We start from the raw sequence: 27,338 nt of genomic DNA on the forward strand, positions 1-27,338 counted from the left end.
ATTATAGTCGGAACAAAATCAAGTAGCCGCTCAAAGTCACTGAGTGAGTTTCTATCTCCGAGATTACCTACCCTATCTGCTTTATCACTCATGTGCTTGCAAACACAAACAAGCAAACAATGTATCTCTCAAAGAGAAAGGCAAGTTGGCATACTACAAGTTCTACTTCTCGTGATTCAGTGCAGGCGAAGTGGCCTTGAGCGACAAACGAATTTTCTTCGTGCTATACTCGCTACGATCAATGGCAGATACAAGGAGGAAGATACACATCGATTAAAAAATCTATTATCTGAATTTTAATCGTTTAAAACAACCATCGAAACTCGGTTTATCCTATTTCTATTTATCGTTTGTAAGGGTTGAAATCTCGAGCTTCTTTATAATAGATATATGTGTTGGAAAGTTTATTCATTTTAATTCCCCGGATATACAATTTCTACGCGTTGAAAGAGAATTGAAAAAGCAAAGGGTTAAAGCCGCCAACGTCCACGGGCACACCGCAAATTGTGTGTGCAGCAACAGGTATTTGAGTGTTATTTGTACGCAAGAGTCTGCGAGTGACGTTATTCTCGTGTCTGAGCGATTCGGTTTTCTTTGATGACGCAAATCTTCCTGGTCGCTGTCAACGCCGGTTATTGTCAAAAAACGTCACGGATAGGCAACCGACGGAAGCGTTTTATACGCGTACAATAAAAATCCGAGCGGAAACTATTATTTTCGATGCTCTGCCCTCGTGGAAAAACGCGACGCGGAGCGAAAAAATTGTTGGACCGCGGCGCGTGCTTTGTACGGAAAATCGTATCGTGGAAGAAAACGGTCCCTTTGAATCTAAAATGGAGTAGTAACTGGAGAACGTACGTGACACTCCGCACAATATGTATCGAATCGTCTCATTTCCCTCCGGAGAATATGGGGGTGGGCAAACGCGATATTCACGACACGATTTCCTTCATAGTTCCGATCTCCGGGGAGTTGGTCGCATTAAAGTTACATAATTTGCTGGCGTTGTTTTTCAAGATTCACTCTCGAGTCAAGAACGAAAACTCCGTATCCGTGAGAATGTCGTCGGACCCGGGGGATGGGGAACCCGCCATGGGAATCCAGCGGTGAGTTTTTAAAAGTTATAATGCACTTTTAACCACGGAATAGTGACGATGACGCGACAATTTACATTCAAAATAATAACTTAATGTAAAGGTACTGATACGGAATCTTAAAAATCTCCTATCGATAATTTACACGATCCTAAGTAAAACTATAGACGCATCTGAAATGACATTTTTGAACGTTGAACAAAATATGTTCGTTGTAACAGAAATGTCTGCAGATACAGGAATTGCGACTTTCATTTCGTATTTTCAATTTTACATCCATTAACTGCGAAATACAGGGTGTTCGGCCATCCCTGGGAAAAATTTTAATAAGAGATTCTAGAGGTCAAAATAAGACGAAAATAAAGAATACCAATTTGTTGATTGAGGTTTCGTTAAAAAGTTATTAACGTTTACCAGAATAACTGGTAAAGTTTATTGAAAATCTTTATGGAGTACGGAGTTTAATAACAAGCAGGAATCCGTGACGCATAGTTTTATACCCTCTAATTTTCTCCGGCGAAAATAAAGTTAGTCGCATTTTACGCGTTGCATCCAGTTTCAATTGATGTTCCAACTGAATTGAAGCTACCAGATAGAAGGAAGGAGATCCTCCTCGTGAAATTTTAGTGACTCTATAAAAGCAAATGTTTCCTCGCAAATCCGTATGCTCGCATCCTCCTTCGATCCCCCAAGAACCCGAGTTATCAAAGAAGTAACACGTTTTCATTTTACCTGCCGTAATATTTCTCTTAACGACAATGTGATAGAATCAAAGCGTTCTGATCATCCAGTTTATTTCGGAATTCACTTCACCATATCACTTCACAAATTTTCTCCGAGCTGCGAGTCGAATTCCATTTGTAGGAATCCTCGTATTTTCTTATCGACTGTACTATAAAAATTCTATTAGGCGACACACCGCAGTCTATTATCCTTATAACTATTTATTTGCATTACTATGTTACGCGTAAATTTTTGCTAAATTCTTGTTTTAGATAACAGGATGAGTTAAGTGCACGCTTTTTATTTCAGAGAATTTTATTCTTCATTCTCGATTTACTTGTTCGCGTAGAATTATTTTTCTGTGTGTATGTAAATCGAACCTGTATCGATCGGAGGAAAGTTGAAACTTTATCCTGGTCTGACGATCACAGATTTCAGGGGACAAAAATAGCCAAAGGAATTCTGCGTGTGGACAGCTTCGAATAGAAACAGATAAAGTTGATCCAAGCCGACGAAGCTTCGCGCGGAGGATCAGAAATCGGCTTAAGCCTCGATGCTCTCCTGTGCTTCGATGAAGAGTGCAAAGCGTAGTATGTACTGCACCAGAGAGAAAAGCTAAGGATCCTAAAAGGATTCGAGCATCTTCGAGAATTTCGATACATTTTCGTGTGTGTCTCGAAGCCTCGAGCGGACGCGAAAATACTCTTCGCGCGTCGTTGCTTAAAATAGTATTAATAACGAAGCGGTGTTTCACCGATCAAAATATAATTTTTCCAAATATTCAATCTCTAAACCCATTATAATTCTACACGAATATAAAGTTTTTTAAACATATGGAAGTCGTTTGAATTTGAAACATTTTTTAAAAAGGTCTTCGAGCGAATTCAACTTGAGAATGCGAACGTTCAATCTTTAAAATAATCCTAGTCACCTTTTCTTAGAGTTGCAATAATCAAGACTAACAACGTTTCGACCAAGTGTTCTCCAACAATATATAAAAAATTTTGAAAGATTCTCTCTCTTCATCTTTGTTATACATTTTTTATTTACATCGGAAACTAACCAGAATTGATACCAAATTTTGTCCGGATTTTTACGAAAAGATATAAATCGCTCAAACGGTTGATATATTTTTCTCAGGAAACAAACAATAAGAATAGAAGTGAATATTAAAAAATTCATTGCACGTATACTATTAGAAAATTGTATGTTAGTAATTCTGAACGAAATTTTAAAAGTGGTCGTTTGATTGGTCGCGGTAGGTTTAGCGTTAAAGAATATCCTGAGTGGAGTATTAATTTTCGATCAGGGAATAATCATCGGTTTCGAATCAAACACGTTCCCTTGGGATCGTTTTCCGGCGGCAGAAATTTTACGAAGCAGCAACCGCGTTAGACGATTTTGGGACGTGACCCGATTCCGGCCTGTAGTCTCGGGATGCAATCATCGTTTGATGCCCGGGGGATGACCGAAGCAGGGTAGCGAAGAAGGAGAAGGATTATGGAGGGAATGGACGAAGGATCGTGGTCGACAATGAGATTTAGTTGGAATTGGGAGTGCAGAGCAACAATCACGGACGATTGAATCGGCCTCGCGAGAGGTATCGATTGGTAGGACCGAACCGGTGATACAATCTTGTTTCAAGCCGCGCAGGCCAGAGAAAGAAGGACTTAACAACTTGTAATTCGTTGTAATTGGTTCTTTCGCTTAGGTTGTCCGGAGTTCTTTGCGAGGCCGAGAATTTAAGGACAGGCTACCTAAGAAATTGCCCGACGACGCGATTGTTGTCGAGAGTTTAAATTTCACGGAAGTGCCCTCGAACAATCAAGATTACGGGATATTAAGTTCGCAAGTTTTACAACAGAGATTATACGGGGATAAAAATTAATTTACAAACAACCGTTTGTTAATTTAAGTTTTCGTTTCTTAAACGAGTAGGTACAGTTTTTCCTACGAAAACGCTTACGAAGTTTTAATTATTATAGGTCTTTAAAAGGTCTTGCCCGGTGTATTAGGTTAATATTATTTTCCCCTAAGGATGATTGTGTATTATATCGAGTTACTAACTTTTTTGATTTTAATGAATTATCACTTGGAGAATAAGAAAATTTAAGTTGCAAGTTGGGGAACTTGAAAGCTTCTGATGTCACGATGTTTGTATTTTCTTTATCTACACATTTAATACATATCGGAATGCACTATCTTCATCTACAGCCAAGTCTCGTACACTACGCATAATCCAGCACTAACACGAGTCGTAATCTCATATCGCAGTTCCTTTACACGCCGGAAGACATATCTATACACGCATTCTCTTGAATTTACTACATCGGATTTGCATACGTCAAGCTCGGATCAACCCTCCTCGCCCTATGCAAATTTAAATTTTATCGCCACTCTATTACCCTTAGCCAAAACGTAAGCTCCGCCGCGTGTGTAATAAAAGAGCACGTCAGATTTCTTCAGATTTTATTTACTCCTTGTTGATTTTTCATGGAATCCTTCGACTGAACGAAAACTTAATTGGGAAAACAAATTAAAAAATACAACACCAGAGCCTATCCTACAAGTCGAAGATAACTTCATTAATAATAAGTCATTAAAGAATAAAAGATTTTACATCTATTAACCACAAATAATTTTTCAAACTAAACGTAAGTTAATAATTTAATATGAAAATAGGCAATTTTACTCCAGCGGTAGATGCGACATCACACCCCTCTATAAAGAGAATTATTCTACGAAATAATAACTGCGCTGTAATAACAAGAAAAAGTTTAATTAAAATTACGTTAGTCGTGAAGATTAATATTTTCCGGTCTGTTTTGGGTTTTGTCTGTGTTGTCTGTCCTGTTTAAACAAAGAATGAGACTGGACGATTCACAGATGTTCAGCAGCGAAGATAAGGAAACGGGAGAATTGGCGAATCGAGGTAAAGAGACAAGGAAAATGAAGCAGAAAGAACTTTTTCGTCGGTGTTACGCTGGGAAATACGCGTCTATGTGTTCCAAGTTTACGAACTTAGAGCAGAGTTTTACTTATGTATTAGTTCATCACAGAAACGACTATTGCCGAGACACATCCACCTGCGCCCCTCTTGTATCCACCGTCCCTCGTTTTACTTTTCCTCCGTTCCCTTGTTTCAAGTATTTATAAAAAAACATTACAACGTTGAATCCCAAAGTAGAATACGAACCATTGAGAAAACTTCTCCAAAATGGAACGAATTAAATTAAAATCGAAGCTCGATTCTTTCGATCCAATAGAGAACTCTGTTACATCATATATAATAAATAATTTGTCTACGTTGTTTAGCAAACGGTAGATCTCATTTTAAGGACGACTCTTTATATTTTTAAAACAAAATCTATAGTAAGAAAAATTGTTAAAATTTCATAATTCCACATCGTTTCGTTTATAAAACCACCCTCGGCGATCGTGCTACGGCACACCCTGTGCATTTAGAATTCCTAAAAATAGTTTAATAATGATTATTGCCGTTCGCGTCGCGTGACTGGCTACATTTATACGCATGAAAGAAAGCTGGAAAGCGACGATCGCAAAAAATTCGACGAACGTAAAAGCAACGGAAGAAAAGCTCGCTGCGGAGAGTAAGATAGATTTGATTGCGTGCGATGCGTTAATGCTTCAAAGTCAGGTCACGATGCTTTGGTAGATCGTACGTGCCATTTTGTACACGTGGCTGTACAACCGCGCGATTTACTCGCCGGACGTCCGTGAAAACTGCGAGGGTAACGGACTTAAGACTCTTAAAGGGTCATCGTTAAATATTTAATGAAGCCACGCGCGGGATTATTCCATTTTTAACGCGACACGCTCGCGCGGGAGTCGTAGTCGTGACGAGGAACACGCTTCCACGTGGATTTGCAAGGTTCCGGCGAAAGAAAAAAAAAAGAAAAAAGAAAATTCCAGAACGTCCGCGCAACAACGCAGAAATAATAGCTGAGAGGCAACCGTCCACTGCTACGATCTCGGAACAGAGCGTATCCCCCGCTGTCAAGTTTCTGATTTAATAATACATCGGTCCTGTACAGATTCTGCATCGTCGTTTTTTATTCCGTAATGTTCTTTCCGTGTAGCGACACATTTTTCGTTTTACCGCGGACTGCCGCCCGGTGTCTTCCGGACTTTTTACGCCACCGTCGTAGACCTTTTAACATACACGGTTTTACGCGTTCTGACTTGACGATTAGAACTTTCGCCTTTATTTCCCCGCCGCTGTTTCCCCGCGTGCATGGAAAATAACACGCCGCGCTGTTACGGCTAAGTAAACATCGCGAACGTATTAGGTCGGCTATTAAGTTCGTCCGGAGCTTTCAACGGAACGTCAACTTACGCAAACGATACAGGAAGTTTCGTAACGTTTTGACAAAAAAGCACTACGTCAAAAATAAACAAAAGTATTTGCAGGACACCTACAGTTTCTGTCATATTCGTGCGCTGTAATGGTGATTCACTATAAATGAAACGAAGCTGGTATAAGTCGAGCTTTCCATACATTGAGATATTTAAGCTTATTAGTACTTTGCATTAATATTTTCAAAAAATTACTTCGTAGATAGAAGTAATATTGTGTAACCAAAAACATTTGGTAAGAATAAATAGAAAGAATTCATGAAAAACAAATTTCTTTTCATTTATAGTGAATTGTAGAGTACGAATACGAGTGGGAGTAACTGTATATAAATAAATTTATAAAGTTGACGAAATGTTTGAAAAAGAAACAAAGATATATAAATTTTTTTCAAATCGAAAGACTAAATACGTATTCCCTTCTTTTTTAAGGAAATTTCATCCTTCGTCGAAGCTATAATTTTCCTTTCTTGTATAAAGGTGTACGTTGCTCGAGCTAAAATCCTTAAATACGTTATTAAGGTTCACGATCGAAGTTATACAACAAAAGGAACGCCGCGCAAAGAGAAGGGGTGAGTAGAAAATGCTGTTAGCCGGTGTTCCCTGTACGAGGAAACGTAATTTCAGCTATTAACCAGCTACAAGGTTGTTCCTCTCAACTATCTAACCAACCACAGGTATCCTAGTGTAAAGACAGAAAGAGATTCAACCACGGACTTTTACACGGTTCGTTATGATTTCAGCCGGGGTTTCGCGTATTTTCTTAGAGGTTCGCGTCGGTTTCATTTCATGTTTCCGCCGCATAAAGTACGGAATTCAGGGGAATGAAAAAATGTACCTTCTCGTCAATAAACAAACATTTCAATTTCACCGCGCTAATTCTAATTACTTTCGTTCCTTGGAACTGTCTCCCGTAAAACCTAATGGCGATTAAGACTCTTTTCAAGACGTAAAAATTTATAAATAAAAGTTGTGATATCTCAACCAAACGAGCTTAAATGCGAATGGTTGTCAACGCGTTAACCACCGATTCCCGCAAGAAACGAACATATTAGAGGGAACGTTAATCGAGAGAAAGCACGGGTGCAAGGTACAAAATGGGTTTCGATCCTTCTAGCGTGGTCCATTTATTCGTAAGACGGTCACGTTTTACTTCGTCTAGCTCCCAGCCGCGTTATCTCGATCCACGGTAAATCAACTAAGCGTTTCCGCGTGTACATGTTTCCGTTGTTTATGACCACACTCTCCGCTGTGTTTTTCATCCCTTCGGTCCCTCTACCGTTTTTTCGAGCGGAGTATCGTTCGTTTTCTCCCCCTCTCTGTTGGTGTAAGCGCCGGTCGGTGGAACCGCGAAACCGGCGATGGTTGAAAACGCGTGCTTACACGGTTTGGCGGCGGCTAGTAAATGGTCCGCGTACTCGTAAAATGCGGCGATCGCAAGACCGCAATAAAGACTTCCAGTTGGTCGTGTGCTTGAGATACTAGCGCGAAGGTGTAGGGGATAAGAGGGTGGGTAGAAACTGAAGGATCCAGGGAGAAGTGCACCCTGTGGACCGGTGCCAGCGGCCGGTAGCTACTCGTGTTCATTGCATCGAACCTCCAGTCGTACGTAAAGGGATCGGTATTTATGGTACTGCCACATTGATTCGTGTAAAGCCGACGGTACTTGACCTCTTCAGCGTAAAGTAGTAGCCAGTCGAAACCACGAATGAATTCGGTTTACTCCGCTACCTGTGGATACGGTGTACGTGTCAAGCCTTCGTGGATAGAGACATTAGCAAGGGCTACTTTATGTACAGCCCATCGAGTTGCACTGAAAATTTCATCTGGAACGTGAATTTGCGGTCGACCGAACCTGCGAATGCATCCGCCCAGATATATCGTCGATACGTGGCGGACCGCATCCCCTTCGTTTCTCGATGTTTTTATTTTTTCAAACGGTTCGAGTACCTATCATGGTCGAGAAACGAAGACGATTCGGTAATATAATCGTTCTCTCCTGGTTTTCGAAGTGTCATATCGTAAATGATTTTTAAAAAATCTCCTCGAAACTCGACTCGGAGTCAATTTTCACAAACTAATGAATCGAGTACTTGCGAGAGAGGTATAGGTCGGGCGTAGCCCTTTACCTGCGAATACGGGAAATTCAAATTCTCTTGGAACTCTAATAAAATAAATCTGGAATCCGGAGGTTGAAATATTCTATTTCACGTGCCCTCAAGATTATGTCGGTGTTGTTTGGAGCACGTTGTTCCATCGTTGCACCGGGTGCAGGATGCGGAAAGTTGTTACACCAAGGATTAATAAACCGTCTACGCGCCGTAGGATTACAAGCGTAAATTCTAAAATATGAATTCGTTAACCTTACGAAGTTCCCGGTTGCATTGGAACAATTTGCACGATTCAATTACGTTAAACTGGTTCGATACGGTTTTCCATGCACGGTGCGTTCCTAACTCCCGGAACTCCCGCGTACGTGTCATAATAAATTCCAGTAATTCGTGCGGCACTCGCAATGAATTTCGTGTGTGTTATTTCCGTGGTCGTGTGCCCGGAAAAATATGGGATGGTCAAGATAACGAACCAACTAAATATAGCGATGGTAAAAAAGATTCGCGAACTATAGCCTTACGTCAATAACCGGTTGCTCACGATATCTGAGCAAAACGCACAAACATTTATAAAAAAAATAACTAACAGTAGCTTTCCAGTGGTAATGATTTTACGTAGATACTCTTCTAAGGTTTATATAGAAACAAATTGTTAATAACGACAATTCTAGAGGGTAAATTGCCAAAGTTACGAGACCGAAATGGCTTCCATACTTCTGATCTATTCCCGGACACAGCGATTATTAAATGGCCGTGAACATTTCGGCTAAGGTCGCGGGGGTTAAACGGAACGACGACTTGAGGTGGAGCGAGAACAGCGAGCAATGCTGCGGTCTTTTGTGGAAAAGCGAATGCAGCGCAGGAATGGTTACTAGCTTTAGCAGCTGTCGACCAAAATCATGATACCTTAATAATTGGGAGTAAGAAGGTGTCGGCTGCCAGCGATGTAACTTTCTCCGTAATTAGCCAGTGCTTGTGAACCGCAAATGGTAACGGAGACAATTCAACTTAACCCTGTGCTCTAATTAATAGCGATACCTAGTCATGGTTAGGTCCTATTTAGGCAAGACCTTCGGGCAAGATCAAATTGTCTCCAACGAAGCGGAAGTGTGCGTGCACTTGCAGATTTCTCGGCTGTGTTGGTTGCCACGGAGATCGCGGAGCACGGCTCAACTTAAATCAAGTTATAATCGCGTCATATATTCGGCTGAGTAGATATAATTTACATCCTCCTACCAAGCTCTCTCATCCAGATTTCCCTGCCAGCCAGCTATCGCAGATTGATCTGTTCCTATCTTATTTGACACCTGTGATTGTTCGTTTTCACTCTAATCTGTTTTACGACATTCTTATATCCCTCGGAACTTTAAAAGATTTGGATAGTATATTTGGAAAATAGTCCTTCTTTAACGATCGGTTCGCAATAACGTTTGATTTGTGTCGCTCAATTTGTATTCTCAGTGGGTTCATCCCAAACTGTTGACGCGTCGAAGGTTATCGTATCGAATCATTTTCCAGTTTTCGGTTCGTTGGAAACGATGCGATCGACGCGTCCTTATCCGTCTCGTCAACGTCTGTAGAAGCCCCCTTATACACGACCCCGACATCCGCTTCTCATCGAAACGACACTGAATACACGCTTTCCTCTCTTCCTTCGGCGCCGACTTTTGTACGCGAGGCATATAAATCTTGAAAATGTGCTTAGCCGGATGAAACTTTCGAATTGATGCCCAGACAGGCTGATTGCGCGCGAAATATACTGTCACTTCCGTAGGTGTCGGATTTATTAAATCAAAGTCACGGTATCCACCGAACCTACGATAGCTTTTCAAAGGAATCGCAATTTTGAAAAATGCTATCAAAATAAATATTTCACGGTATTCGACAAGAACGACAGTGACAAAACGGACCCTTCGATCTCGAATAGTCGATAGAATACAAATTTATTAAATACAAATACGTGTGTTATATGCGATAGAGAATAGTTTCTACATTAAACCGAAATTGCTGCGAAACTTGATTAGAAATAATGAATTGCCGAAACACACTATACGATTAAACGCTGATGAATTAGATTTCGCAGCATTACAGAGGCAATTATTCGAATCTGCCCCAAAGTATGGAAATTCGTAAGTGAAGATCTAACGCTGGGAACGCTATTTGTTAACATCGAAGCGTATAACGGAGGGGAAGAAACTGTGCAGCAGCAAAATTTGCGGCAGCCGCTCGACCGGTAGCAATAATTTCCAGAATTATAGCAATTTGCGCACAAACGGCCAGTGAATCTCATAATGCTTAAATATAATTTATTACGTATCACGTTGAACACAGATGCGTAATACTGCGGTTTTAACAAGTTTCGCGGTTATCCACAGACCAGATAATTTACCCATGGATAATCGGGAGTTTACTGCTTTTGCGGGTGAAACCACCACACACATACACACCCACGCACTCTCTTTCTGTCTGTACCGTTACGAGAATGCATACGCAAGGGCTAAGTTTGTATGCACGTACGCTGCAGAGGGTTAAAACGGGGGCGGGCGTTTGACGCGATCGACCCAAAAACTTTTACCGGGGAAAATTTACGTCTTTTAGTCCGTGTCGCGCTAGGATCCGAGTGCCTATTCGTGTTTAACGCTGACGCGCCACGGAATCCATTAAAACGCAAAAAGGCACGATTAAGCGGCTTCTGGTACAACATAATTCAATCGTTCTTTACCTACGAAGCCCCGGATGCTTGTAAAAACGCAATTTACCTCGCGAAGCAGCCATAAACTCCCTTGTAAATGGACTACGCGTTAACGATTTCTCGTAAAGAAGCGCCAACAACCGTTTATATTCGCATCCGTTACGCGCGCGTCTGCATTGTTACGAGTAAGTTAGTCGCGAGTCAGGGACAAAAACATTACTGGTAGAAAATGACGATATTTCCTGTCAGGTAGTCGACTTCTTAATTGCTGTTCTATTCAAGCATACGGCCCATTGAATTCAACCTCAAGTTAAGGTACTCTATTTTTCTACGATAAGAGGCTCTAACCTAACGATAGATTTTAGTTACAGGAAGGAAAAATATTATTTATTAACATTTGATATTGAATTTTGTTGATATAATAGTATTAATCTATATTCTAATTGAAACAAAAACTGTATTGTCCAAAATGAATACGTGTAGTTTCATCAAACAGTGCCACTTATTCTAGAAAAGATAGAATATGTTAGTTTGAGGTTGAATTTAAGGTACTATCGAAAAAATACTCTCGCTGAAACCTTTTACTGTACACCCTTTACACACAAACTATCAAAATTATTTTCACAAAAATTAATTTAATCCCTTATTTCCTAGCGTCTAGACATCGAAAGGTCCCAACTAGATCCGAGTACGCAAATTTCCATAATTTTCATCGGTTGTTCCGAACGTGTTGTTCCTCGCGCTATCGTAACAAAGATAACAAGAGGAACTCCCGAGGTACTTACAAACGAAAACAGAACTGGTGACACGTGGAGAACAACGACGGGTCGTCGTCCAGTTCAACGGGAAAGTTCTTACGCGTCGTACCCGTGTGATCCTTCTCGAGTGGTTGTAAAGCTTGCACCTCGTTTACGTTTACGTTTCCCGGATCTAGTTTCGGCGCTGGTGAAGTATGTCGGTTCTCGCGTATTGGTGCACATTGGATAGAAGGAAAGCCAGAGGAGGGGGCGTGGAAGGGTTGGTACCCTAAAGTACACGCTGGATTTCCTCCCAGCGAACCCTAAACTCGAGAAACCCTCCGCGAGCTTTCTATCTCCGTCTCTGTCGGTCGAGTTACCCAGGAAGTTCATGAATTTCGGACGCATTCGTGCCCGAGCTCCAGCTCCTCTGGTTCGGGTTAACCCATAGGCCGACGGGAACGGACTACATGGACATCAGCACGTTGGGCGTGTTTGCGGTAAAGGATACACGTAATTACGCGACGGTGGTGTGTCGGAGCCGGCAATGAATCTTTTTCCACGGCGAAGGTTTTCGCTAATTCGTTTGAGCGAGCAGAACGACTGCTAAGGACCGAAGAACGATGGCCGTAATTTGTCGGAGAATTCCAGTCGCGTCGATATTATTCTTTTAAACCGTGACTCCCTGTTGCTTCCGCTTATTACGTTTCCATAAATAAACCTTACAAACGCTTCCTCTGTGTTTCGCGCGTTAGTGAAGCGTCTACTGAACATTTGCGAACGAACGTTTCGTAATTGGTGACGCAACACGAAATGCGCTTCTACGCGAGTCTAGTAACTAAGCCGTATGCGTAAACAATTATATTAATACGTTGCATCTTGTGTCTGTATGTCTCAGTTTAGTGTTGAATGTAAACACTGATTTTGATGGTATTTGAACATTATTAAATGTCTGAGAAAGAATCTCTAACTTAGCTATCGGAATATGTACAACGATGAAAAATCGAGGATTTATTAGAATTTTAATCCATGCCTATTTTATCGAAGTGCAATCAATTTTATAATAATCCACGATAAATACATCAGGAGAAATTTTTATATATAAGAGAAATAACATTCTTCCTAAACTAGTTAAAAATTATAATCACCTGACTGCCAAGGAACCATCGAGAAGTAGGTGGCAGCCATTTTCATGCAACCTTTGGGTAAAACTTTGAAGATTAGTTTCAACCCTCAAACTTATGGGCATGCAACTTTTTCATCAAAATCGGAGTTTAAGAATTTATGAAGGTTCTTTGTGAATTTGCTCTGTACGAATCGAACCGTAAAATAGCATTTTTGGTTTTTAAAATATACGTATTAACGATCAATCTATTAATCCAAAAGCTATTGAAAACATGCTGAGTTCGATTTAGTTGATTGAAGATATTTGAATAGACATCAATTTACTAACTAATGATTTTTCAATGAAATATATTGTATTATTAATTACAAACTATCCATGAGTTTCTTGTCTGGTTATAATATAAATTATACAACACCTCATGCTTGTTGAAAAATCACGGACTTAGTAAGTACTATTATTCACGTTTAAATTCCAGTCGGGGAACAAATCCGGAAATATTTAAAAAAGTAATGCTCCTCTTACCGGAACGCCGGTATGAAAGTTAAATGTCATAATTTAATTTTCGTTCGTACATGTTTCCGGGGGTGGGGCCAAGCTACAGCCATATGCTGGAAGAAATATGCGATGATGGATGTAAAAGTCAAGAGATACAAAGCGAAATTCCCGCTACTGTCCAGGGAAACAAATGCGTACGAGAAAATGGACGTAATAATATGTACTTGTATTCCAAATGAGAATTACGCTTCCATTAAGGATACAAATGATAACGTTGCAGTTTGTCTTCGTTGTTTGTTTTTCGTATTTACTTTGTAATATTTTTTACGGCAATTCATTATTCCATCGTGCTATATTAATTACGAATTACAATTTGGATCGTGATGAAAATTAAATACACGTACACGTATCGTATAATATCACTAAATCCAATTACTAAATTATTTACTATTAAATAATTGACCGATGCCGACGGATCTGTTAGTGTTATTAAATCTTGTCAACGACCACAACCACACGTTTATTGGAAGTACGGTTTATCGTTATTTAGTTGGTGTACTACCGTTTTGATGTGACGAGATAGTATCCTGTTGTCTCGTATAAGCTACTAATATGAGTAATACGTACCGAGTAAAGCAAATTCCTAGTAAGCAAATTCATATTTTCTATCATAAAATATTTATCACTCGAGAATTGTAAGAGATAGAAAGAAGTTTTCAAATAAAAGTATCAATTATTCGAGCACTTCGAATGAAGTTATAAATAAAAATAGTAATAATAGGCGAGTTCGAATAATTACGAAACAGAACAATCTATTCTTTAAAGTACGAACATAACACAAATTAAATATAGCGCCAGTATTAAAAATACAACATATTATTTATAGAAAGTTGCACCTTTCAGCCACTTTGAACAACGGAATTTGATCACAGGTACCGTTCGAAATCGCGAGCAAAGAACGAATAAATATTTTTGATATTCCAGGAATATAACAAAGTAAAGTAGTATATCTACGTTCTTCCCTTTCGTCGGTCTATCGGGTACTTTGCTAGCTTCAATTCGCAAACTAACGTCGTTGTGTCAGCCTTTATACGTCGAAGCATCGGCGATCGCTGGCGAGCACACAGAGCAGTTCGATTGGTTGCCTCCGCGCGTTTGGTTATACTTTCAAAAGTCTCGCCACCCCCAATCTCTCGTGCATTTCGAGAATTTGCAATTCTCCTCGACGCGCGCGAGATCCGACGGCGTTACCTCTGCATACCTGCGCGAATCTATAGCTGGCACGCCACCCCTGTATTTCTTTCATCCCCGAAACGGGGATTACGAAATATGAAATTCGCGGGAGGCTAGATAACGCCGGAGAGACAGAATTTTTCTACGGAAATTCAAATTCATTGTAGCTTACAAGCACCGAGTTGGAAAATTTAATACTCCACGCGTCGATAAAATATTCGTCCTTGTAATTAACCCTTAACCTTGAATTGCTTCGAAAGTACATCATTGCATCGGTTTTTGTAGTTTCGTAATTGGCTTTATGACATATTCTTGTATCATATCGTGTAACGTGTAACGATAAACAACACCGGTTGTTTATTATAATTTGAACTATATCCAAACCGTGATATAATAGTTTCAATAATATTAAGAATCGTTTATAGTTTTCTCAAAATATATAATATCGAAGCCGTATTAAAAAGGGCAATAAATAAAGTGTGCCCCTCTACGAAAGAAAAGTAAACGACCTTAGCGCTTATAACGGGAAAAATGGCGCCACGTAGCGCCTTTTGAACTTAATCCTGCGTGAAACGTTTTCTTTCATCTTCAAAGCAAAACAAGTTACCCAGGCGACTTGTTTTTAGCGCGGCATCCTGTACTTTTCGACGAGCAACGATAAATACCACAAGGTTCGACGAGCAACGATAAACACCGCAAGGTTCAACGAGTAAATTTCATAATTCTCTCGCAGCGGTGAACAACTACCCTCGTCTCGCTTGCATGACTCTCGGACAACAAACACACAGAGGATTTTCCCAAGTGGCGAAAAACCGAGGCAAAACGTACTTTGCTCGCGCACACACGTGTTTCCACAGTCTGTGGGTAAATGGTTGTTTCCTTTCACTGACGAGCAGTGCTCGCGGGGAAGGCTGTCCTCGAGCCAAGGATTTTGTTGCGACGCAGGATGACGATCTGTCCGGTTTAACGGATCGTTTGCGCTCGCTCTTCTTCGTGCAACTTAATGCGCAAAGATTTGTGTGTATAATGGTTGATTTTGCAATGAGTTTTTACAAGAGGTTTTTTGGTAACACTATTTAAACTTTAATACACAATAATATCTGTACAAGTGGTTTGATGAAGTAGTAAGTGAACCTTTGATGTGTTTTCTTTGACCTCTGGTTGAGTTCTGATATGCTCGACCGTGTTTGCTAGGTTGTCGAGGAGGTTAAAGTTCTGATTGGCTGATGTCATTTTGGGGAAAGGTAAACTCTATGATTTTGAATTGGTCGGTTATATTGTGAGGGTGGATCTAAAATGGTCTTGAGGTGGAGCTTGGATGTTTAAACATTTTTGGGAAATGTTGTTCAGTTAGGGCTAGCAGGTAATGGTTTTATTGCGGTGATTTGCACGTGATGTGCAGCTGTAGGTAAGGTCAAGTTTTATGAAACGTTCTGGTCGCGAAGAGTGGTAATTGTCGAGCCTAAAAATATTCGGCTGCTCCGACCCTTCTGCCGCTACTTGTGTTGGGGCTCAACATGCCGCCCCCCTTGAACTATTTAGTTCAATAATAAGATAGGTGATCGACGAGATGCAAATGATGTGTGATATGTGTTTGTCGTGTTTGTTGTGTGTTTTGAGCGTCTTATTATACTGATAACCTTATATCTAAATTTTTAATGTTATAATTTCTAAGCTTCTAATGTCTCCGGTTAATCTATCGGCAATGGGGCGATGCCTTTTACGCTACGCTTGTACTCTCCATGAGTAGTTTTTACTGTAACTACGCGAATGATCCCATCTTCTCCTGGATGTATGGCTATGATACGTCCCATGGGCCAGTGGAGGGGAGGTGTATTGTCGTCCTTTAGCATCACCAACATGCCTTCCTTGACGATGCTCGTGGTTGCATGGTGCCATTTTTTTCGAACGGTGAGTTCATTGAGGTACTCCTTGTACCATCGTTTCCAAAAATGTTGTCGAATTTGTTGTACCTGTTGCCAGGACGATAATCGTCCTGCCTTCAGACTGGTAAGGTCGCACACCGGGGTGCTTGTTATTGAGTCACCAATTAGAAAATGGCCAGGTGTTAAAGGAGTTAAATCATTTGGGTCGGAAGATAGTGGAGTTAAAGGTCTTGAATTTAAGATGGCTTCTATTTCGATTAGACAAGTTGATAGTTCCTCAAACGTAAATAAATTATTGCCTATGATGCGAATGAGATGGCGTTTACATGATTTTACTGCAGCTTCCCATAAACCGCCGAAATGAGGAGCTCGAGGAGGAATAAAATGCCAGTTAATGCCATTATTTGCTAAATATTTGTGGATATTATTATTCGTTTCGACGTTCAAGGTTTTGTGGATTGCTTTTAATTCGCGATCCGCTCCGGTAAATGTAGTTGCGTTGTCACTATATATATCGGTACATTTTCCCCGTCGTGCAAAGAATCTTTTTAGGGCTGCAAGAAAAGCGTCCGATGTCAAGTCGCTTACGAGCTCTATGTGAACTGCCTTTGTGCTAAAGCAAACGAAAATTGCCACGTACGTTTTTAATTTTTTTGTATTCCGGTGTTTCTTTTCTTTGATGTACAGTGGCCCACAATAATCGACACCAGCCACTAAGAATGGTCGAATGAACCTTACTCTGTTACCTGGCAGTTGTCCCATCGGGTAACGTGGAATTGCAGGTTCCATTCTCTGACACGTTATACATTTCTTGATGATTGATTTTACTACGACCCTCCCGTTAATTGGCCAAAACGCTTGTCTTACCGCGTTGAGAGTACCCTGCATTCCGCTATGCCCATGTTTAATGTGTGCTTCGCGTATAATTAAATTCGTGATGTGATGATGGTGTGGTAAAATAGCTGGATGCTTCGATTCGTGTGGGATTATTGAATGTTTTAATCTTCCACCAACTCTAAGGATTCCATTGGTATCAATAAAAGGATCAAGTGCTGTTAATTTGTTTTTCTGAGTGTGAGTTGGTGATTTCATAATTTCCTGCCTCTCGCGGGGGAACGCAATTTCCTGAACCAGTGCAATTATTTTAACCGTAGCTTGTGTTAATTCGTTAGTGGTGAGGTGACCCGCGTGTTTTTCCTGTTTTTGTGTGTTATTTATGAACCTTAAGCAATATGCTATGACGCGTTTGAGTGTAGTAAACGATGAGTACTTCTCGAGTAACGGAAAATCTGTATGCGTTGTTGTCTTTAGAACTATCACCTTTCGTTTTTCGGGAATTTCTATTGGCTGTATCTCAAGATACGGCCACGTGTCCTCTGACTGAGATAACCACTGTGGTCCGCGATACCAAGTGGGGTGGTTTATTATGTCAGTTGGATTTAATCCACGTGACAATACATCTGCTGCGTTGCATTCTGATGGTACGTGGCGCCATTGGTTGTACCTACTGTCTTTCTGAATTTGGTTTACACGATTGGCAACGAAAGGTTTAAGTGTGTGTGGTGTGGTATTGATCCAATGAAGGACTATGGTTGAATCTGACCAAAATGTGGTGGTTTGAAACTCGATTTGTAGTATTTTTACAACCATATTGTACAATTTAATTAACAATACCGCAGCACACAATTCTAATCTTGGCAATGATTGCGTTTTTAAAGGAGCTACACGCGATTTTGAACATAATAGCTGAGAAATATGCTGATGTGACGAATCTGTACTTCTAATGTATATACAGGCTCCGTAAGCTCGTTCACTTGCATCACAGAAGCCGTGTAATTGTATGTTTTTGGTATTGTCTGCAATAACGCGTCGAGGGATCTGAATTTGGCGTATATTTTGTAACTGCGAGTGGAAGGTCGTCCAAGCGGTGCGAATACCGATCGGTACGTCTTCGTCCCAGTCTACCTGACATTTCCATAGATCCTGCATAATTAGTTTTGCCTGCACAATTATTGGACCCAGTAAACCAAGCGGGTCGAATAACTGTGCGACCCTCGCGAGAATCGTGCGTTTTGTTATTTTTTGCCTTGCTGGTGCCTGCTTTAACGAATAACCTAACGTATCCTTATTGGCATTCCAATATAGACCTAAAGTTTTTTTTGCTTCTACCGTGTCTAGAGCTATATGTTCGGTATTGTCTAGTTTCCTTAACGACTCGATTAGTTTAGGCTCGTTGGACACCCATTGTCGAAGTTCGAAGCATCCTTTCGCGGATAATTTGATGAGTTCGTCCCGAAGTTTTATGGCTTGGTCTATTGTCTCCGCGCCAGTTAACACGTCGTCGACATAGAAATCTTTACGAAAACTGCGTGCCGCTAACGGGAAACTGTGACCTTCGTCATGCGCTAGTTGTTGTAATGTACGAATTGCTAGATACGGTGCAGACGCGGTACCGTACGTGACTGTATTAAGCTGATAAGTTTTAATTGGCTCGTTTATGCTTTCGCGCCACAATATTTTGTGGTATCTTCGATCGTTAATGTTCAAGTCTATTTGACGATACATTTTTGTGATATCCGCGGTCAACACATACTTGTGGAGTCTAAATCGCATGATGATGGCAAACAAATCATCTTGTATTGTTGGACCGACCATAAGAATGTCGTTCAATGAGGTGCCTGACGATGAACGCGCTGACGCATCAAATACGACTCGTATCTTAGTCGTGATGCTGTCCGTTTTGACGACTGGATGGTGAGGGAGGTAACAACCGCCAATGCGCTCGTCTTGAATTTCGGTCATATGCCCGAGTTTTTCGTACTCGTTCAGAAAGTCGCGGTATTGTGCCTTTCGATCAGCGTGTTTATCTAAGGACCGTTCTAATGCTAAAAATCTTGTATATGCTACGTTATATGTGTCGCCTAACCTGAGTTCTGTATGTTTAAAGGGAAGTGAGACAATGTATCGTCCAGATGGACCTCGAGTTGTGTGTGTTGTATAATGATCTTCGCAAGCTCGTTCTTCTGGAGAAAGAATTTTTGAGGCAGGGCACTCTTCAAGATTCCAAAACCGTTGCATATCGTCATGTAATGATTTCAGCGTAAGATTGCAAACTACCTTATGCGATTGAGTTCTATTTTTAACTTCCCCTGTTACTATCCACCCTAACCCGGTTTCATATAATGTGATTAATTTTTGATCTAATGCGATTTTATTCCCGTATAGGAGATCCCAAAATACTTGGGCCCCTAAGAGTCCATCTATTTCCTGTGTTTGGTAGAAATATGGATCTGCTAGTTGGATACCGGTTGGAATGTTAAATTTGCTGCTCTCCATGGATTCAGATGGAATTGGATGTGATATTTGTTTCGCGATTAGAAATGTAAGCGTCGTGGAATAACTGTTATACCGTGATTTGATGTGCGCAGTTGTCATTTTGTTGATGTTTGAGTTCATTTGATTGGTACCGGAAAGGGGAATCGATATTGTTCGCGTTTTTAACCCTAACTGCTTGCAAAATCGTTCGCTCAGCAAATGAGCTTGGGAACATGAATCTAATAGTACGCGGCAAGAATGCGATTTCCCGGTATTGTCAAGTACGTGGATAATTGCTGTGGATAACATGATGTTTGGTATTGTACCGGTCGAAAGACAATTTACATTAGTCTGAATTGGCTGTGAAGAGTTGCCTGCCTCGGTATGGAGTAAGGAATGGTGTCGTTTATGACATCGCTTGCAGGTAGACGCTTGGCATTCGCTCGTGCCATGGTTTCGCCGTAAGCAATTGAAGCATAGTCTTTTTTCGTTTACGAGCCTAGTTCTTTCTAATACCGATAGCGAAGTGAATTTCTCACAATTTTGCGAAAAATGAGGTCCCATGCAAAAATTGCAAAGCATACGAGACTGAATAACAAATGCTTGTGTTGTATTTGAGCGCAGATCGCGCGTGGGCATTCTACTATTTGTTGGTGGGTAATTTCGGTAACGATTAGTGATTTGCGGAGCTATGTTTTTCGAATTATTATTACAATTAGAGCCTGCGGGTTCAAGTATCTTACACCGGTCATGTAGGAATTTAAATAATTCTTCTACGGTTGGGAAATCTGTGTTTTGTGTATGTTCCTTCCATTTTAACGCGGTTTCGCGATCTATCTTTGTTGTGAATAGATGTAAAAGCAGAGTATCTGTAGTTGGTTGATTTAGAGCTTGTAAGGCGCGATAGTGCGTTTCAATCTTATTTAAGAATGATCGAAGATCTTGGTGTGTTTGACGATTGATTTGCGGCATATCAAACAATATCTTCAAGTGGTTGGCTACGATTATTGCAGGCTGATTATACCGTCGTTCTAATATTTCCCAAGCAACCGTATAATTAATTGCTGAGTTACCGAGTGACTCGATTGCTTTAGCAGCTTCATATTTTAGACAGGACCGAAGGTACATTAATTTTTTGCAATTATCTATGCGTACGTTATCATGCACCGTCGAGCGAAATTGGTCGGCAAACCCTGGCCAATCTTCGTACGCGCCCGAAAAGGTTGGCAGATTGATTTTAGGTAATGTAATTTCACTTTCCGTTGATTCTACCTGCGAGTGGGGCGTATGTTGCGCGTCTCGTGAATTATTCCCTGACCGTAATGTCGTTGCTGTTGCAATTATATCTAACGCTTGTGCTTTACATTGTATAAACGCTGCTTTTATACTGACGCGTTCACGCATTAGCTGACCCTCCTCTAAACTATCTAATTCGGATTGCGATTTGTTGAAAGCTGCGAATTCTGACTCTATATCATCTAATTGAACACGGATAGTCGTTACTGAGGTTCCTTCAATAAAGTTATCAATTGATACTTTAAACGTTTCGAGTTCTATTTTAAACGCCTCGCGTCTCAATTTTAAATTTTTTAATCGCTCTTCATGACTGGGAGCCATTTTGTGTGAATTTGATTGGATTCGGACTAGGATTAAGAAATATGTTCTAACGATGACTCAAAAACAAGGGTGTGGACTTACGTTTCGATGCGACGTCTGCAACCTGGTGTTTGATGGACTCACTCAAGATGCTGCTTAGATTGGATGCTGGATGTCACTCTGTCTGAGTGACCGACTCCGTTAGCGTGGCTGACCGTGCTGGACCCAAGATGCGCGGCTGTCTTTCCCCGAAGGTGACACTCCTGATGCCACAGACTTCGACGACGAAGACTGGACGCGCTGGATGACGGCTCGTGGTTTTTGATCCAAAGGTGACACTCCTGATGCCACTGACTTTGGTGCTGTTGCTTCTCGTGATGAGTTCTCCGGACTCAATTCCTTCCAAAGCACTGGATCCGGCTCGAAGGACCAATTTTATGATGCGACGCAGGATGACGATCTGTCCGGTTTAACGGATCGTTTGCGCTCGCTCTTCTTCGTGCAACTTAATGCGCAAAGATTTGTGTGTATAATGGTTGATTTTGCAATGAGTTTTTACAAGAGGTTTTTTGGTAACACTATTTAAACTTTAATACACAATAATATCTGTACAAGTGGTTTGATGAAGTAGTAAGTGAACCTTTGATGTGTTTTCTTTGACCTCTGGTTGAGTTCTGATATGCTCGACCGTGTTTGCTAGGTTGTCGAGGAGGTTAAAGTTCTGATTGGCTGATGTCATTTTGGGGAAAGGTAAACTCTATGATTTTGAATTGGTCGGTTATATTGTGAGGGTGGATCTAAAATGGTCTTGAGGTGGAGCTTGGATGTTTAAACATTTTTGGGAAATGTTGTTCAGTTAGGGCTAGCAGGTAATGGTTTTATTGCGGTGATTTGCACGTGATGTGCAGCTGTAGGTAAGGTCAAGTTTTATGAAACGTTCTGGTCGCGAAGAGTGGTAATTGTCGAGCCTAAAAATATTCGGCTGCTCCGACCCTTCTGCCGCTACCTGTGTTGGGGCTCAACAGATTTCCTTTTCCAAAGAGTCGTTGAGGCTAGCGCGCCACAAAGGTTTACGTAACGTGTGTTTCCTCGACAAGTGTCTCTCTCCTGCATGGCCGGTCTTTTCAAACCTGTTTTTAAGGTGGATCGAGCGCCAATAATGCCATAGGGACCGTACGTACGTTCATTTGCGCTCAGCTCAGCGTAACAAAATCATTAACCTGCGCCCGACAGACCCTCCCAGCGGTAACGTAATCGCGGCGTTTGTTAGACCGCGGTGTTATTTAGCCGGGATCTGTACGAAAGGTGAACTCATTGTCAGTCGAGCCGTTCCACGCTTCGAAACAAAACGTATTCGACGGGCGCCGTGTACCTCTGCACCGTCGTTCGCGGAAATTAAAGTGCAAGTGATCGGGTGTTTCAATCTCTTGTGTCTTACGCTTTGTTGCCATAGTGTGTCTCTGTTCGCAGTACGGAATACTCTCGACGCTGACGGCAAAATGATAAAAAATATACCAGAGACCAGCAAACCGAGAATATGGTGCCCCAAGGAAAATTACCATTCGCGCAACGATGGTATCTCCATGTCAACAACTTCCGGTTCATCGAACTGCAGAGGCAGCAGACATATCGAAACCGTGGCGTATCGCGATGGAAGTGCGAAGCAACAGGGCCATTTCTTTATTTTAGGACCTTCGAGAACGGTTACCATCAACACCATGCGATCCAGGTAGCGATTCAATGCAAGTACCAATCAAATATTTTGTTTCGTTGCAACAAAAATGTTATAGATCGTATCTATAATCTACTTGATTTGCTAGTCTTCTAAATTCTCGTGTATTGAAATTATAAAACGAAAGCAAGATCAGAATTGCGTAACAATTTACTTTCACATTTCCTCCGCCTCCGCTCGTTAAGGATGATCGATAAAATGTCAACTTAGTCGTTATTTAAATAACAACGATGCTGTGATTGCTTCGTAAAGTGCCTTCGTCGGATATAAAAAAAAGTTCTTTCTAATAAAAATATACTTCATAAAAATCAGCGAAAAACATACTCCCTGATTATTCCTTCTAAAAATTACGAGGACTTTAAGTTTATAATAAATGACAGAGAAACTTAATCGCTGTTAATGGTGCATGATTAACGTCCTGTTGCGTAATGTGCCCATTTGGAAACTGAACGAATACAATCTATATAAATCTCAACGAGGAAATATGATGTTTTTGTGAAAGATGAAATAAAATTCGGAGAATAGAGAGTTGATGGAAACGCTTTTCAGCGAATTCTTTCTCTGACAGCGAAGGTGTAGATATCTAGCGATTCGATTTTACGAAAGATATACAAAAAAGACACTGGCGAACGAAAATTGAATTCCTCGAAAGTTTGACGGTGCGAGGTGGACCCGTTTCGCTCTGGCAAACTATTCGAAATGCATGCGAGGTAGTTTGAAAAAATGCCCGGAGTAGCATGTGTTGACGCTTGACTCTCATTTTACAAGACGTTCACGTGCAACTACTCGCAAACCTCGTTGCCCAGAATTTGCAAACGCGTGCACGTGCGTGCCATTCGTTCGAACCTGTGTCTGCGAAAGTATAAGGTACAGGTGCAAAAGGAAGTGACGACTGCAATTGCAAGTCGCGAGTGCCGGCCAGGAATACATTCTTGCCCGCGCACGTGATCTACTGCACACGTTGCTCCTTTAGAAAGTGCACCATTCTCTGGCTCGTTCCGACCATTCCGATTGAGTAACGTTCGTCGAAGACACAAATAAATGTTCTGCTTTGGGGGCTTTAATTTTTAACGCGCTACTTTCTTTGCGACTGAACGATATTAATGTTCCCCCCGGCGAACAAATTTGTGTTCGATTTGAAAATTTTATCCGTCTGCCGCGATAGGCATCGCCTGGGTCCGTGAAATCGATTCCGTTCTTCTTAAAATACGTTGTTAAACGCCAAAATTTATAAGTGTTGCATCTTTCCGTTTGCGTTAAATTCCAGAATCGAGAAACGAAGTATATCTGATAAAAGCAATGATGTCACTAAATTGTTTCGTACGGTGGCTGTCGACTTACAGAGAAAACTACTTACGACCCCGTACGGTGCGCATCGCCAGCAAAAATTTAAACACGAATTTAGGATGGTTATTGCTCGATAGTGTTTCTAGCTATGATATACTTGATACAACGGAGCTAATACATTCTCATATCTTTGAATTAAATTTACATTATTACTATTTAAATCGTTGTATAAACGCGAAATTGTTGTACAAGTACGTTACAGATATTTGGATTAAATGCTTTCGAGCAAACGATACAGCTTTACTGCATTTTCGTACAAGGGAAAACGCTTCCAGCGACAACTTCAACATTTCTGAAATGTACCATCGGGTCGTCCGTCGAGAAGTTAAAGAGTACAAATAATTCGAAGAGCGCTTTCATCAAAACGCCAATAAATTCTGCGGCAAAAGCAACCGAGGCGGGGCCAGGATATCAAAAGGAGCCAGAATCGCGGTGACTTTCCCCGGCAAGATATAAACTCGTTCTTCCGTTCTTAACCTCGAAAAAGGCATCGACGATGGTGACGACTCAAGAGTCGAACCTCTCTCCATTTGGTCGAAAATAAATTGCTAGGAGCTCTTCCACCCTACGGTTGCTTTCGGTCCTTTCCTCTGTGAGATACCCGAAAAAGGAGAACCCTGCCCTATGGCTGTTCGGAAGCTGGACGACCGAGGGAGGGTTTTACGTTGATCGACAAATCCCATCGGCCTTGTCATTAAATATTTACAGCGGCCAGGAACCGTGGAATAAAACTGCATCGTCCTGAACTTTGCGTTCGCGAGAGCACGCGCAAATAAATCACCGACCGCATCGTGACTTTATTACATCGGAGCATTTTGCAACGAATCGCGTTCGCGCTTCGTCTGACCGCGTTGACCCTGAGAATAATCTCCGATTGAGAAATATTTATGTCGAACGCAGTGTAAACTTAAACTTTCGCGAGTACGTCGCAGTTAAATATGGAGGGACGTGGAACAAGGATAGCAGACACGCTGGTATTGCGATAAAACGTCGTGCTTCTGTACGCGTTGACGACTGTTCCCATACACGCTAGGTTTGATTACTTTCATCGAGTTTTCTGGCTGGCTGAACACGCAACAGACATTTAGTTTTCATTTCCATTGCCTCGTTGGCAAAGTTGCGAAAGACGGTTATTTATTTTGTTACTTTGTATCTCTCGAATTTATTTCAAACTATTTTTTCCCAGGACATATTAGACACGCTCTTGAACTAAATTCGTGTAGCAATTATCAACTTATTCCGGATTATGAATCATCATCACGTTTTTCTCCTTTCTTGCATCTATTGTTTGAGGGATGCTGATAAGGTCTGGGTCTTTATCTTCCCAAACTCCTCTCTTTTTATCTTTTCTCATCACCTTCTCTCTCGTACCTTTTTTCTACCAACTCCTTCATCCACCTTATGCCCCTTTCCCACATAAAATCTCTTTAACGTTATCCCATCCTTCTACACCACTCCATGACAAGGTTCCATGTTTTCATCCCATCCACATACCACTTTTTCTTGCCTTCCTGCAACCAACGTCTTTCCTCGTTCCGTTTCCAATTTTAAATCATGTTACAGTACTCATATTCCCCTTCTTCAGTTTTCTTTTCAGGTACCTGAGCACCCCTTGCGATCTCCCTGTACATTTGACTGTACCTAACTTTCCTTATCCTTCCCTCTCGGTGCTGCTCCATCACCTTTATCCCTCCCCATTCCTAGCTTTCCGTCCATTCCCATAAATCCTTGCTGTCACTATCCCAATGCAATCCTTCTCATTTCATAAAATTTTCTCCTTTCTGCTTTTTCCCATCCTTTCGGTTCCCATCTCGCTTCCTCTCCGCCATTATCGTCTCTCCCTTTCCCGCGTTCGTTCTCGACTTTCCATTTTTGTTTCGTCTCTCCCATCCAAATCCAATATCCATCTCACATACCTTTTCTGCATACGTTCGTTCTATTTTTTCTTTCCATCCCCGTGCTTACGCTCCGCACTATGCCACACTCTCCTCTAGGCTTTGATATAATTCCATCCCCTTCTGCCAATCATCCCGAAAACCACTTTTTCCAATCCCTCGTACATCTCTCGTTACCCAAAATACCTAAACTAGCACTTCGTTCTCCATCCTTAAACCTCGCGATCTACAATTTTTCTGTATTCGGCTGCAAATATTCCTCGGGCATCTCTATCATCCTTTTCATTACTGTACTATCCGCGCATGCCAGAGGTCGTATATCTTCTGATCTCCTAACAACACCCACGATCCCTCTTCGCCGAGTCTCATCTCCAAGTCCGCCGCGAAAACGTTGAAGATATACAACCGTGACGGTTGCTCTCTTTCCGTCCAAAATGAAACGAATAAGTAAAAATAAATTTTCGCGATAACGTAACTGAAACGGACGATGAAATTACTTCCGACTTAACATCGCTTCGCCCCCCGGGAAAGACGTTCCGATTAATTAAATAGAACGAAAATTTCCAAGTAATTAACGTTTAATCGGCTATGGGTCGTTTTTACCGGATCGAATTCCGGGAAGGAAAGGCCGTGGAAACTGGCGAGCGACGAACTAGTCGCGACGCGGCATCGAGAAGTAAGAAAGCGAGCTGCACCGTGCCGCTTCGATCGGAAAGCAGCTCTAATTAAGTCGAATCCCTTTTATGCTAATACCGGAGCACCAGGTTTCCCCAAACTTCGCTCCAAGTCTCGCGAACTTTTCGAGACTTTATCGGGTCTTTACCGGCCTTAGCGTTCGCCCGTTTCGCGCTGTACACGCTTTGCCGCGGTATATTTCTTCGGCTCGCGTTCCTCGTGGCGGACTGCTCGATTTGTCAAGATTACACGCAATCGAGCGTTCTCTGGTCGAGGAGAACAGAGCGTTCCAGAGCGTGTGTCGCGC

The 27,338-nt window shown here is 41.4% G+C and overlaps 1 protein-coding gene across 1 annotated transcript; it reads right to left on the reverse strand.

The window, feature by feature from the left end:
- Positions 1-16,276: 16,276 nt before the first annotated feature.
- LOC143344900 (uncharacterized) lies at positions 16,277-19,557 on the reverse strand. Its single transcript, XM_076771488.1, has 2 exons — positions 19,398-19,557; positions 16,277-19,356 (listed from the first exon to the last, which is right to left on the reverse strand). The coding sequence occupies exons 1-2, from the start codon at positions 19,555-19,557 to the stop codon at positions 16,277-16,279; spliced, it is 3,240 nt and encodes a 1,079-aa protein (XP_076627603.1).
- Positions 19,558-27,338: the final 7,781 nt, after the last annotated feature.

The sequence above is a fragment of the Colletes latitarsis genome, chromosome 1, assembly GCF_051014445.1.
Source record: "Colletes latitarsis isolate SP2378_abdomen chromosome 1, iyColLati1, whole genome shotgun sequence".
NCBI classification, from domain to species: domain Eukaryota; kingdom Metazoa; phylum Arthropoda; class Insecta; order Hymenoptera; family Colletidae; genus Colletes; species Colletes latitarsis.

Bases quoted from the DNA above. Each gene is read 5' to 3' on its own strand.
- LOC143344900 (XM_076771488.1), bottom strand. From the start codon at position 19,557: ATGACGATATGCAACGGTTTTGGAATCTTGAAGAGTGCCCTGCCTCAA. The intron at 19,357-19,397 runs GTTAGGCGACAC...CAAGATTTTTAG, and splicing joins TTTAAACATACAGAACTCAG to CATTAGAACGGTCCTTAGAT.